Here is a 13,130-nt window from a genome sequence, read left to right as displayed (position 1 = left end):
CCAGTTCTCTGGCTTACATTGGGTGAAAGACTATAGGAAAGCAGTCCCTTCTCCTTGCAACCCCCCCCACCGCCCTTCCCCTCCTGTCATCCCTCCTGTCCCCAGGAGCTGGGCAGCAGGGGAAGGAGGGCAGCACGCAGGACCCAACCCCAGTCTCCTCCAGAGCTTAAAGAGACACGCTGAAACCCATGTAAAATCCAACACTGGGGCCACGGCAAGCTGCCTCCAGCAAGCAGGTCACGTCCATCTACTGGCTCCGCAGGGCATGTGCTCCCCGGTCCTCCTGCTCATGGGCTGTGTAGAAGAGGTGGCACTCAGGGTCCCCACGGATGGTGGGTGCACCCTGGATCACCTTCCCATGGATGGGGTCCACACACCAGCACTCGCCCCGCTGCCCGTTCACCGACATCTTGCACTGCATGGAGAAGGACAGGGCAATCAGAGGAGGAAGCAGGAGAACAAAGCAACCCCTTTCCCACTCCCATCAGTCCAAAGCCCAAACACAAGCAGATCTGGGGTTTCTCCAGTGGTTTGGCACTAGTCTGGATTTAGGCAATATTCAGGGATGCTGCACTTTGACACCCCAGGGCCTGTGCTGCACCAGCATCACTGCTTCAGTGGTCCAGGCTGAGGGCTGGACCTCTTCCCCCAGGGGCTGTGCCAGAGACCAAAAAGCCAATTTTAAGGAACCACAAGGACAACTGCCCCTGAGATGCATGTGTCAGCTGTGGATGAAAGCATCCAGAGAGTCAAAAATCCCTAGAGGAAGAGGGATGAGAGAGACTGACAGGGGAGCTACGTAAGCTTCTCACCGGCAAATTGGGCTAAAACTGAAACATGAGAGCAAGGCTGCCACAGCCAGATGGAAACATGTTTCCAGACAGGGTTTCACCATGTCCCAGAAGTATGGACCGTGGTGCATCTGGACCTGGACTCTGCCCACCCGCCCACCCCCCCCCCCCCCAGTTTGGTCTGGTTGAAGAGAAGTTTCTTGCCCTAATGGTTATTTATCCACCTCTTGACCTGGAAGGGCTGCAGGCACTTTGAACCTGATGCTCATCCCTCCATCCCCAGCAGATACATCTCAACAGGGCATAGCGGGAGATGCAGAGGTTACTCCAGCAGGCCAGCCTTTGTGTGCACTCTGTACAGCTGAATTCAAGCCATTTTCTGCAGCTGGACTGAGATCAAAATGCAGCCTTGTTCATGGGAATAAAAAGCACAAAAAGAGAGGAAGAAAAAGCCTCCCCAGCAGGAGAGTGCATACAGCCACCCTCCACCCAAGCACTATCCCACAGGAGGTGGGAGCAACTGGGAATGCTTTTGTTGGCATCCACTTTCCAGCAAATGAAAAGGAGCTGATGCTCAGCTCTGGAAACTCAGATGGAGGGAAATGGATATCGCTTCACATTTGCCTTGTTTGCCCTTAACCAGGGCAGGGTCCAGGGGGAGAAGAGAAGCGATTTTTGTCCCCTCTTTCTGCAGCAGTGACCAAGCGTGTAACCCATCTGTACCCTTCAGTGCAGGCTGACTTGTTTCCCAGGTACAAGGAGCAGCAGAGACTCTCCTTCCTTTTGCAGTGCATGCTGCATCACCCAGGCTCGATCCCCAAACATGGCTCAGCTCCTTACAGGGAGCTGGCCAGGCCCAGGCACCCCTTCCAAGTGTGCTCATGCTGGGGTATCCAGCCAGCCCGTGGGGCTCTTCAGGCAGAGGGTGAGGATCCAGGCAGGACAGGGAAGAGAGAAGGGATGGAGAGATGATCTCAGAGCATCCTACTTTTTTTTAATGCCTTTTTTAATGCTCCTGATCAGGGGGTGGAAGTATCCACAGCAGGTGGAAAACAGCAGGTTTTCAGGGGTCTCCTCCAAAGGCTCAGTTACACGCAACTGTAAGGGGTGCTGTATACTATTCACACAGGGCTGCCGGTCAACCCTGGGCAAGCTGTTTTGCTGCCCAAGAAGTTTTTCCTGGCATTTTTTTCCCCATGCCTCAGCAGCTGACACCTGCTGGTTTTGCCTGAATGAAGCCAAGAAGTCAAAATTCAGGCATACATTAAGTCATTTGAGTCCTTTTGGGCCCCGTAAATACTTTCAGAAGGATGCTGCACCCCAACTCCCACCTCATCTGGAAAGAATCCCTCCTGAAGCTGTGGAACCAGCCTCAATTTGTGGAGGAAAAGCAGTGAGGTATGCTAGAAACCTTCCCGACCCCAGGAGAAGTGCTTTCTGCTTTGTCTGCAGAACTGGCCAGAATTCAGCCCTTCTCTGCTTTTTTCCTGTAGCAGGACACAGCTAGGACAAGTCCTGGCACAAAGCACATCAAAACAGAGCTGGACAGATAAGTAGCTCTCTCAGGGAAGAAGGGGCTCTGAACTAAACAGATACTCCGTCTCTGGGCTGCCCACAGCCAAACACAGACATGGGTCTCATCTCCATGTGCTAGCCCGTGGCTGTAGATGCACCTGGGTGTTACTAAACCTGTTGATGCCACATGTGATGTTTGCCATTTACCCCACACTTTGCACCATGCCTGTGACATCACCCCAGCCCTAAGCTTCATGTGACCCCATGGGGGGAAATGTGTTAAGCCGAGAGCTGCCGCTGGGAGTGCAGCCAGCCCTGGGGCTCTGGGTCTCCCCACTTACTTGTTTGAGATTGTACAAGCCATGCTTGTCACAGTTGGGGATGTGGAGGGAGTAGAGGTGCTCCAGGGGACCTCGCTCATCTGGCAGCCGCATAGTGGAGATGCGTTCCAGGACCTGATCCAGCTCCTGCTGACAAGGGGTCTGGAAAGAGCCCAGAAAACAAAAGAAAAAAAGTCAGGGCAATAGGACCATTCAAAGTCAACACTCTGGACAACAGAAACACCAGTAGGGATGAACACCTGTGTGCACCTGCTCGTGACACAGGTTTACCACTGAGTCCTGCTGCAGACTTCACCTGCAGGCACCCAAAATCAGAGTGCTGCATGTCCGCACGTGACAATGTGTGGAGAGCCACATAGGGAGACATGCACATCTCTCCCATGTGCCTCACATGGCCAAGAGCCAACATGACACCAGGTCACAGGCCCTGAAGACAGAAAGGAGAAGCCTCGGAGATGCTCCCATGGGTCCCACTGGTAGTGACAAGTGATGCGAAGCAGGACTAATCCAGACAGACCAGGAGGATTTCCATGAGCATAGCCCAGATCCCACACCTGTGATGCAGTTTTGGCCCAGAAGTGCAACTCAAAGCGTGTGAGACCCCATGGGAGTGGAGGGGAAGCCCTGGGAATGAGAGTACCCAGCAAAGCCAACCTCTGGAGGCACCCCTCTTCTCCACAGCAGTCCCAAGCCAGTGTTCCCAGCCAAGACAGCCTGGTTGAATTATGCCTGATGTGAGCCAGAGTGAGTCCACACCTTTCTGCTTTTGCAGTTGCTGTTTTTTGTTTTTGGGGGGGTTTTCTTTGTTTTTGTTTTTGGGTTTTTTTGTTTTTTTTTTTTCCCCAAAGGAGCAGCAGCAGTGTGAGAGCTCTCTAAATTGATGGTGCCTGCACCTTATTTCGAACCCTTGCTTTGCCTCTTCCTTGGAGGGGATGAGGGCTCTCTTTTAAAGCCCTTTTCTATCCCTGCACTCCTCAGATGTCAATACCCTGTATGTTTAGAGAGATATGTATGTGTTATGGACCTCTTGGCACGGCTTTCCATCCCCATCCCACCTAGTTGCCTTGACCAAACTGCCCACTAGAGGGAAACCACGGCCAAGGACTGGAGAGCAGAGAGACAGGGAAGAAAGGGACAGGGAGGACTCCAGGCACTCTCCCTACTATGTGACAGCCCTACAGCCCATCCTCGGGGGCTCTGGGCCCCCCCAACCCGGACTGGGGCTACCCTGTAGCAGGCAGACACCCTCCCACCCCCCAAATCCCCTTGGGCCACCCCTAGCACTTGCTTAGGGGAAAAGGGTGTGAGAAAGCCAGTCTGCAGGCACAGGACACACTCGCACCCCTGCAGAGGTGGGTGGCAGCCAGCGGGACCCCCTTTCCCCGGCTCTGCTGCCAGGAGGTGAAGCAGCAATGAAAATAACGCCTCCTCGACAGCACATCAAAGTTCATCAGATGGTGTGTTCAGCCCCAGCTTCAGGCCAAAACAAACGTTTGCTTTTCCTTTTTTTCTCTCCCCCTCTCCCCACTTTTTTTTTTCTTTTTAAGACAGTTTGTTGCAGATGTCACTAATGCATTCAGCATTTCCCAGCAAGTCCACAGCTGTCTCCATTAGCTCCTCATCCCCCCTGCTCTCTCACCCTGCCCGTCGACAGCCGCGACTTCTTTGAGTCCTCATGGTTGTGATGGGGCTTGCCGACTTTGCCCATCTGCCGCTGCTGCTCGTTCACCTTCTCCCTCATAACCGCCAGCTCCTTCATGCCCGTCTTCATCGGCTTCCTCCCACTGGCTCCACTCAGGATCCCCGTGGTGCCATCCACGTGGTTCTCAGCAAGGATGCTCTCGGACCGGTCATCACCATTATCTGTAGGAGACAGGGCAGACAAGGAAAGGGTCAAGCTCAGCCAGGCGCAATCTCACGTGTTCATCCCATCCTGGATTGCTTTCAAGCATGGCTGGTTACCAAGCCATAAAGTCTTTTCATGCAAAAATTTTAAATTGCATTAGCCCTTTCATCTGGAAGGTGAGAATAAATCCTTTCATTCTGGAGTTATTACCACACTAAAAGACAGTTTAGAGAGCAGGGGAAATCGCTGCTGGAGAAGTTCTTTCTGGGTTTCTTTTTTTTTTTTTGACCTTCTAAATTACTTCCCGAAGAATGTAATTTTCCCATCAGAAGTCCAGTTGGGTTAGGGATGCCAAATGTACTTCAGCTCCAAAACTTAAAACCACAGTGATTAGTAACAATACCTTGAGTCTATCTATCATCCCCCAGAGTATCTCCAGGATACTTACTCAATATCAGTGTGCTAAATCAGGCCTGCTTTCAAAAATACCTTTCCTCTGTTTTATGGCCATCCTAATTTCCCTCGGAGATCCTGCCATTTCAGTGATCATCCTTGCCGTATCACCTTTCACATCATTCGTCATACAGTGCATTACTTGTTTAGCTTCTACCTACTTCTGCTGACCACAGAGCAGCCCCACATGTCCTGGGCCCAGCTCTGCCACTGCTGCAAGCTGTAAGATCCCCAGCTAATACAACCATTTCAAAAATCAGTTTTTGAACCAATAAGCTGAAACACATGGATAAACACTGGACTCTTTCCACCTCCTCCATGATGTTTGTGCATTTTCCCAGTTCACTGGGTGCTGTTTCTAGGAGCAATCCATGCCAAAGTAGGACATGATGGTCACGATGCTGCAAACATCAGTCCCTTTGGACTTTGCAGTGTCAATGAGGACAGATCTCAATTCTTCCTGCTTGCTCCAGAAGCTGACAGCAGACACCTCCTTGGTGCCTGGTCTGATCTGGTTGGGCAAGCACATTTAACACTGTAGCTGGACCTAACATTGAAGCTGGCCCTGCTTAAAGAAGAGGCTTGGACCAAGACTTCCAGAAGTTCTTTCCAGCCCAAATTATGATTTGACCCCCACACACACATCACCGCTCGCTGCAATAAGCCAGGCTAAGTTTGTCTCTCTATATAGGACCTCTTCAGGAATCTTCAGGAGCTCCACAGGTCCCACACCAGTGACAGACCAGGCCATTCTGGTCCTAAAGTGGTGACAAATATGTAGTGTTTTTAGCATATGCTAAGGAGGAACTATAGCACCCAGCCTCCCAACATCAGCATTCTCTCTGGTACCTCCAATTTCAGCTCTCCAGCACTCACTCAGGCACTTCTATGGAAATTATATCGCACTGTGCACGACGGAGGGCAAGCAATGCTTTAGCTCGTAACAACGCTTTTAGATCTCTCCTGCTTCTTGAAAGACCAAGTAGAGAGCATTTACAGATTTTAACATTTCCTTTTTTTGCAGAAGCTGCATTGTGATGTTTTGTCAGGGCATAGCTCTACTGTCATGACAGAATGAAAAATCATAATAGCAAGTGTTTTATTTCTGCTACAGCTTTTCAAGCTCTTTTCAGGTGTTACAAGCCCAGGCTCACACCGAAGAGTTTTGTCTGAACTTACGCAGCAAATGTGCAGTTGCCTGCAGACTGATAGCAAGAGAACAGCCCATGTGTCACCCCAGCCCAGCATGCTATCCACCCAAGACCATCAGCAGCTGCTTGGGAACATGCATCAGAAGGACCATTCCCAATCTGTGCTACAGATCAGCAGCAAAAGCATTTTCATGGCTGGAGACTGCACCTGACCCACAGGATTTAAAAGCCACTGACAGACCCATCCCTCAATGGCTTTGTCCAACATCCTTTTGAACTTCCTCACAATTTTGGCCTCAGATCTTCCAATACTGGGATCATCCCACTTCCCAGAAATACTAAATGCATTTGGTCTGCAGGTTTTTAGCTGCTTAGGTAGCAACTGAAAAGCAAACACAAGGCAAAACCACTCTGGCAAAGTCCATGACTTTCCTCAATACTGGTTCCAGATGAGAACTGGGACCAGGTTTGATAGCCAGATGGGCAAGCTCAAAGTCTGGGCTGCTGCCTGGCGATTGCCGTCTGGCTGTCATCCTAGGAGCCGGACAAGGAATATTTTGAGCAGGAATCTTCTGTTTATTCACCAGTCTCCCCGTTAATTAGAAACACATAGTGAGAAGAGAGAAGGCCATGAGGCCGCCCTTCAGACAGGATCAAATGAAAAAGCAGCGTGCAAGAGACGGGCAAGGCTGTTCAGGCTCCGATCCTCCACGAGCTGCTTAGGAGGGTTTTTAGCTTTCTGACATCTTTCATGTTCCTCTCCTTGGTGTCCCACCAAGCTGTCAACAACAGCAGAAGAACAAGCGCAGCAGCAGACAGCATCTCGGACACATTGCAGTCCCCTGCTTCATTCAGAAAACCAATGCTACAAACTGATGGAAAAGCAGCGAACTGGAAGCAGTGCCTTCCCCCATCGATTCTCGCTCCTTCCTGCCTCCAACTAAAATATATAGACATCTGCCCAAATAAGCACTGTGCTAGTAAATGAAGGCGAGCTGGTAAGCCTCTTGTCGGCTGATTCATTCACAAAACCTGCTTCTGATAATATTTTCACTCATTTTTCTCACTTTCCAATACTAACAAATATCAGACCAAAGAAAACCACCAATGGGAGCAGAGTGTGCAAGCCCATGTGCATGAACACACCCAGGGTCAGAAGAGATTGGTCTTGGCTCCCCAGGCACCATCAAAGAGCAGAGACCAGGAAGGTCTAGCTGCTATTGACTGCAAGCTCTCCTCTCCAAGGCCAAGCCAGCAACCGTGAGCCATACCTTTGCCCTGCTGCTAAGCTGGGCTGATCCACCTGGGGCTGATGCCAGAGCCTCATCACAGCTTTTCCTTCTCCCCAATCCAGTGCTGCTCTTCAGAGGAGCTCTCCTGACCTGGGGCTTGCAGGGATGGCTCAGTCACTGGGGAAGGGAGACGAGACAGAAGAGGTTGGCACCATGTGCAAAGCACTGGTGTTTCCTTCACAGACAAGCTGTGTGCATGGGAGGAGGCTGAGCATCAGGTGTGATGAACCACATTTCAAAGAGCAAATGGACCAGGGAGCAACGACAAGAGACATACTTGGCCTCCATACTGGAGACATCAAGCCTCAAGGCTGGGAGAACACAGAATGCTAAAAGGCCTTGTTTGACTCTTATAGCCAGATAACGCTTTTTAACACTGCCCAAACGAAGTTGTGCACGCTTGCTTTTGACTATCCATGAACCAGTTAAGCCATCCATCAACCCTACCAGCATGGGATGGGCAGGTATGCAGTTTCCACAGATATACAGCCCTAATCCACTTGTCATCCTGGCAAACACCCTTCTGCTGACCAATTTCAATTCACACTAAATATCTGTGAACAGACTGGTGCCAAACTCCAAAACAATTAAGTTTTATAGTTCTTCCATTTTCCTATGGCATGTGGAAAACATCTCCTGTGCTATTTTGGATCAAAAGGTAGAGCACTTTGTGCAGGGTGGGACAAGTGCGGCAGGAATCAAAGCAGATAGCTGAAGTTCTCCTGAACACTGATGTGGAGCCCATGAAACACCTCTCTCCATGCCAAGAAAGTGATTTCTTTATGGCCTTTTTCAAGGAAAATTCCCATTGGCTTCAATGGGGCGAGGACTTGGCTGAGGTGAAAGCATGTTCAAATGGCCATCAGCTAACATCTGTAGGGAGCTGCACAGCCTCGCCAACATTTTCAAAAGCAGCTACCAATTCCCAGTGCTGAAATTTTTTGGGGAATCTGGTTTGAGACCTCTAGGCACCTCCACTGAGATGGCTGAGAAACAGAGGGGCTTAAAAACAACCTGCCATTTCCAGAGCTACAAGAAAGAAGCACTGCACAAAAAGGCAGATGCCCGAAGTTAAAAATACATCTTTATCCCTTTGAAGAGCCCTAAAGCATATCTGGGCTGCAGGACAGGATCAAGCCAGTAGCACTCACTCAGCATGAGAGGGCCAGCCTGTATCATGGGGAGCACACACCATGCCAAGGTCTGTAGCTGCCCCCTCCAGCGCTGTTCTCTCTCTCTGCACTTGCTTTCCTTCAACAACAGCTTGCCCACATGGTTTCACACACATTTGCTTAATCTGTCCCGGGATGATTGTGTAGCTTTAAGTGCTGATTAAGGCCCCAGACCCACAGAAAATTTCACCCAAGAGGCCTTCAACAACCTGCCTGGAGCCCTGCTAGACTCTAGTCCCAGCTGTGTCCCAGGCTGGACGCTTACATCTCCTGCCCCCAGCAATCACAGCCTCCCTTGGCCAGTACTTTCCCTCTGAAGACATCAAAGCACTTTGCAGTTCATTAATTACCCTGGAGAGAGGGGTGTTCATCCTGGGTTGCACACCATAAAAAACAAAGGCATGGAAAAATTTGAGCATGCCACCCAAAGCCACACAGGGAATCGATGAGTGAACCCCGGAGCCTGCACTCCTGCCCTGGCACCGCACCGGAGAGCAAGGGCCCTTGGGACTGCAGGAATGCAGCATCCAGGCTTTTTCACCCTGGGCAGTTCTGTCTGTCTCATCTAGCTTTTCTCACCCCCACCCGTTTTAGCTTCTCGTGGTCATGAGTTGGACCATTTCAGGATAATTTAAAGTGCCCGTTCTGGGTTTTGCTTGCCACTTCCTATTTTAAGAAGCAGAGCTGCCTGTTGTCCCAGGCTGCCAGAAACCCAGCACTTGTCCTTCACAGCCTCAGAGCAGACAGGGCCTTTAAACCTGACCTTTAACAACAGCCATGGCTGGAGAATTACTTGCAGGAAGGTGGGGAAGGAGCAGACAAACCCCAGCCGCAGCCCCAGTGACCTCTGCCTCATCAGTCTGCAAAGTATTTCTAGGAGAGCCCTGGGCAAAGGTTCCTGTGCAATAGCTCTGGTGTGGGTGTTGTTGACCTGGAGCTCGGATACCTCAGAAAACGTTTGCCAGCAGGGATTATACTGGCGTTGCAATTTCCTCACAGCAGGAGCTGCCAAGAACAAAGTCCCCCCCAGGCCCTCTGGCCCATCCTACCCCAAAAAGGACCCAAAGTTTGCCGATTACCGCTGCCAAACTGCAAAGTGCTGAGCCACAGGACAGCATCCGTCAGCGCTCAGCTGGCAGCAGAGAGGAAGTGCGGGGGCACCCGTACGTGCTCTGGCCCCCGGCGTAATCAAGCTGAGCAGGATGCAGCTTTCCAGGGACAGATGAAACCAAAGCAGCCACTCAAGTTTCACTCTTACCTTTGCACAAAAAAAAAAAAAGCCCAACTGGGAAATGCCGCAGAGGGAGCACGAGCAATGGGCTGTGTAGGAGAGGGGGTGAGGGGAGTGGATCCAGAAACAGTGTGGAGCAGAGAAGAGCCCCTGCCCGAGGACAACATCTCTCACAGGGGCCAACCATGGATGCTCAGGGAGGAGCAGAAGAAATGACAATTACAGAGCAATCCCTCCTCAGCTCTCCTCCTGGCAACCAGCAGTTCAGGAGCCAAAGGCTGCATGTAGACTGGGTTTAATAGCCGCTGACAGGCCTAACTGGGCAGGAGTCATGCGTGACCCCTTTCTAGATTCAACTACAGGGACCCCACCCACCCCATACCTCCTCCTGGTCCCCTCTCCCCAGCCACCAGCCTGTTCTGCTTAACCTCATCTTGTTCTGCACATGCAACACATGGATGTTTAAGCACTTGATCTGCTTGCAGAGGACACACAGCCAGCATTCCTGGGCAGCCTAGGGGTGTCTGTGCCACACAGCTTTTGGGAGGGCTTGCAGGAAGGCTGGTCTCCCAAATCTTTCAGAACCATGGGCTCACGAGACAGATCAGCTTGGAGCATCTCTCCATCTGCTGAAGAGCTCCTCAGGGCAGGTTCCTGGGATCCTCTGCCTGCCTGTACTCCCCAGGTTATTTCATCACACTGACTTGCTCAGTAACAGCGAGGCAATTGCACACCACAGCCAAAAAATTCCTGCATCAGTCTCCAAGAGCTTGTTTTACCTCTGTGATAAAGCTCTTCACTCTGAGATCCCCTGGGGCCAACAGCCCTGGCACTCTGCAAACGCTGCTTATTTTTGCTGTGAGATCTTTTCAGCCCATCTCTACCAGCAGGGCGGGCAGGAATGGGGAGGGAACAGCATGTTCTGGCCAGGGGTTGCTTAGCAAGCTCCTCTCCCTGCCCAGAGCAGCTGGCACCGAGGGGTGATCCAAGGGGCACCCAGTGCCTGCCTTTGGCTCAGGCATCCCGCAGGAAATGCTTCATGCTCCTCCAAAGTGCCAGGGACATTGACTGCGGCAGCGCAGCTTCCAGCAGTCTGCTCCGCTCTTTTCTCTGCCCATTCCTGGTAGCTGGAAAGCACAACTTTCCATCCTCCATCCACCTAGGTCTAGAGCCAAAGAAAAGCCCAGTGCACAGTGCCCTATAGTGCACCTGTGCCCCATCACACACAGACTGCTCAAGCACCCTGGAGCAAGCACAGAAGTGATACTGAAACAGAGCTGGTGTCAGATGAGGGAAGAAGAGGGACTGAGATGTCCTTCCCCTGGGCTTTACTTCAAATAGCCACTTTTTTTTTAACCATGTTTGTAGACTGGTTTCCCAAGGATACAGGACTTGTGCAATAACACAGCCTGTCTCTATGTGTTTCTGCATGTGCATGTGTTTGCATGACTGCCTGTCTCCGTATTAGTCCTCCACCCCCTCCACCTCCCAATATATCTACAAACACGTCAGCAGATGCCAACTACATCTCAAACAGGAACAGAATTCTCAAAAATAGTAAGTTTCCACCATTTCATGGAAATGTGCAGCCAGGCTGAAGAGAGATAAAATAGCAAGGTTTGTTTTGTTAGCTTTCTTTCCAAGTGATTTGACTGATGGGCCACGTAGCACATCACCAGCCCACTGTGTGGGCTCAGCAGAGCACAAACCACTGCTGGGGAAGGTCTGCTCCAAGCCCTCCTCTTGCCAACAGCAAGCCCATGAGTGTTGTTTGCAACACCCTGCTCCCTCCCATGACAGCCATTCGCTGTGTGCCAAGAGCGATAAGGGAAAATGCTGTTCAGGTCCCTCAAAAATACAAGGGGGACACTTCAAGTCCCCTCATTTACCCACTTCTTCCCCCACACATGGGGCTGCTGAACATCCCAACATGCACCTACAGCAGAGGCTCTCTGGATTCACCTAAAAGTGAGGAACCAGAGGGTCTCATCCATGTGGCTGATGACAGTGGTTTTGAACATGTGCTTAACTTCAACATGTGTGAAGGCAGCTTGCTCAGGCAAAAAACCTCAACATGTCTGGAAGGTTTTGCTGAGTGAGGCTCTCCAAGCTCCCTGCCACCATAAAAGCATTCCCCCTTGTTAGCGAACCATATCTCAGCCCTTTCAACACACTTCTCCGATTAGCCCTCCGCAAAGCTGACCTGCCCAGCAGAACCAAATGAATTAACTTGAAAACACTTCCAAGCTTAAATTAATTGCACTGCAGCTTCCCAATTTGACCTTGACCCCCATCTGTAAAATCCCCAGAGTAGCTGCTACTTAGTCATTAGGGGCTTCTGCCTGAATGAAACAAGCCATTAACTTTATCAGGCCCAGGCTCTGCTCTCCTTCCCCAGTCACCCGCGTGCATCCGTGTGGTCTTCAGTGCCCCAGCCACCCCCAAAAGCCTGTACAGACTTCTAGTATAAGCTTGGCTCCTAAATCCTCAGTTCCTATGAATTTCAAGAATGAAAGCAGACCACAAAACCACTTCATTCATTTACTACAGGTTTTACTGCTGTGTTTGAATTACCTTTATTTCCCCAGTTTGTTTTAGGAAACACAGGCTCTTCTCTGACCCAAGTCCAAGCCCATCGGGGCTCTTGCATCCCACAGTCCAGACTATGCAAGTGCAGGAAAGCTTTCCTTTACTGCAGTCTCCATGAGGGTGCCTGCACGTTAATTATTACTTAGATGATCTCTGTTTGGCATAGGGATGCGGCACCTCTTTCCTGCAGGACAGCCAGAGGCTGGCAGAGTTACAGGAGCTGTGAATCTTAACAAGGCTGATTCCCATGTATGATGTTCTGCAGCCCACCAGAAAGGGCTGATGAAAGACTGATGATCTGATGGACACACAATCACAAACAAGAAGCTCTTTGAATTCACACTAAACACTTCCGCCTCCCTCACACATTTTTGGAAAAAGTATAATTTACAGGACCTGTTCAAACTTTTCTCTTGTTTTAAGATGATTACCTCCCTAGGTGCAGGCAGTGACAAGCAAACACCAGGTTAGCTAGAGACAGATTGTCAAAAAGCAATTCGAACCTCCACCAAGGAAATATGTGCTACTGGAGGACATGCTCGTGTCTGACCATTGGGATCTTCAAACTCACATAATGTGTCTCTTGGATAGCATGCTTTAGCCAAATACAAGACATCTTATTCCAAGAAGACGTGGCTGAGGGAAGTCCTGTGGTCTTTATCATATGAGCAGCTAGTCTAGGGGTTGCTTCTGGCTCAAGGATGGCTCAGACTCACCAGAAAGCTGTCCTTTGGCTCTGGAAGCCCAGC

The 13,130-nt window shown here is 50.7% G+C and overlaps 1 protein-coding gene across 1 annotated transcript in view; it reads right to left on the bottom strand.

The window, feature by feature from the left end:
- Window positions 1-143: 143 nt before the first annotated feature.
- Window positions 144-13,130, bottom strand: part of IGFBP2 (insulin like growth factor binding protein 2) — a gene marked incomplete at its 5' end in the record, with an annotated part of 61,467 nt that continues 48,480 nt past the window's right edge. Inside the window, 3 exons of the mRNA XM_082001607.1 lie at window positions 144-415; window positions 2,648-2,788; window positions 4,287-4,510. Coding sequence (XP_081857733.1) covers window positions 248-415; window positions 2,648-2,788; window positions 4,287-4,510 — 533 coding nt within the window. The 3' untranslated portion in view covers window positions 144-247. The remainder of the gene's footprint in view (window positions 416-2,647; window positions 2,789-4,286; window positions 4,511-13,130) is intronic.

The sequence above is a fragment of the Phaethon aethereus genome (assembly GCF_964289735.1).
Source record: "Phaethon aethereus genome assembly, chromosome: 6".
NCBI classification, from domain to species: domain Eukaryota; kingdom Metazoa; phylum Chordata; class Aves; order Phaethontiformes; family Phaethontidae; genus Phaethon; species Phaethon aethereus.
Note: the sequence above shows the minus strand (reverse complement) of the source record. Positions and strands in the feature narration are given on the sequence as shown.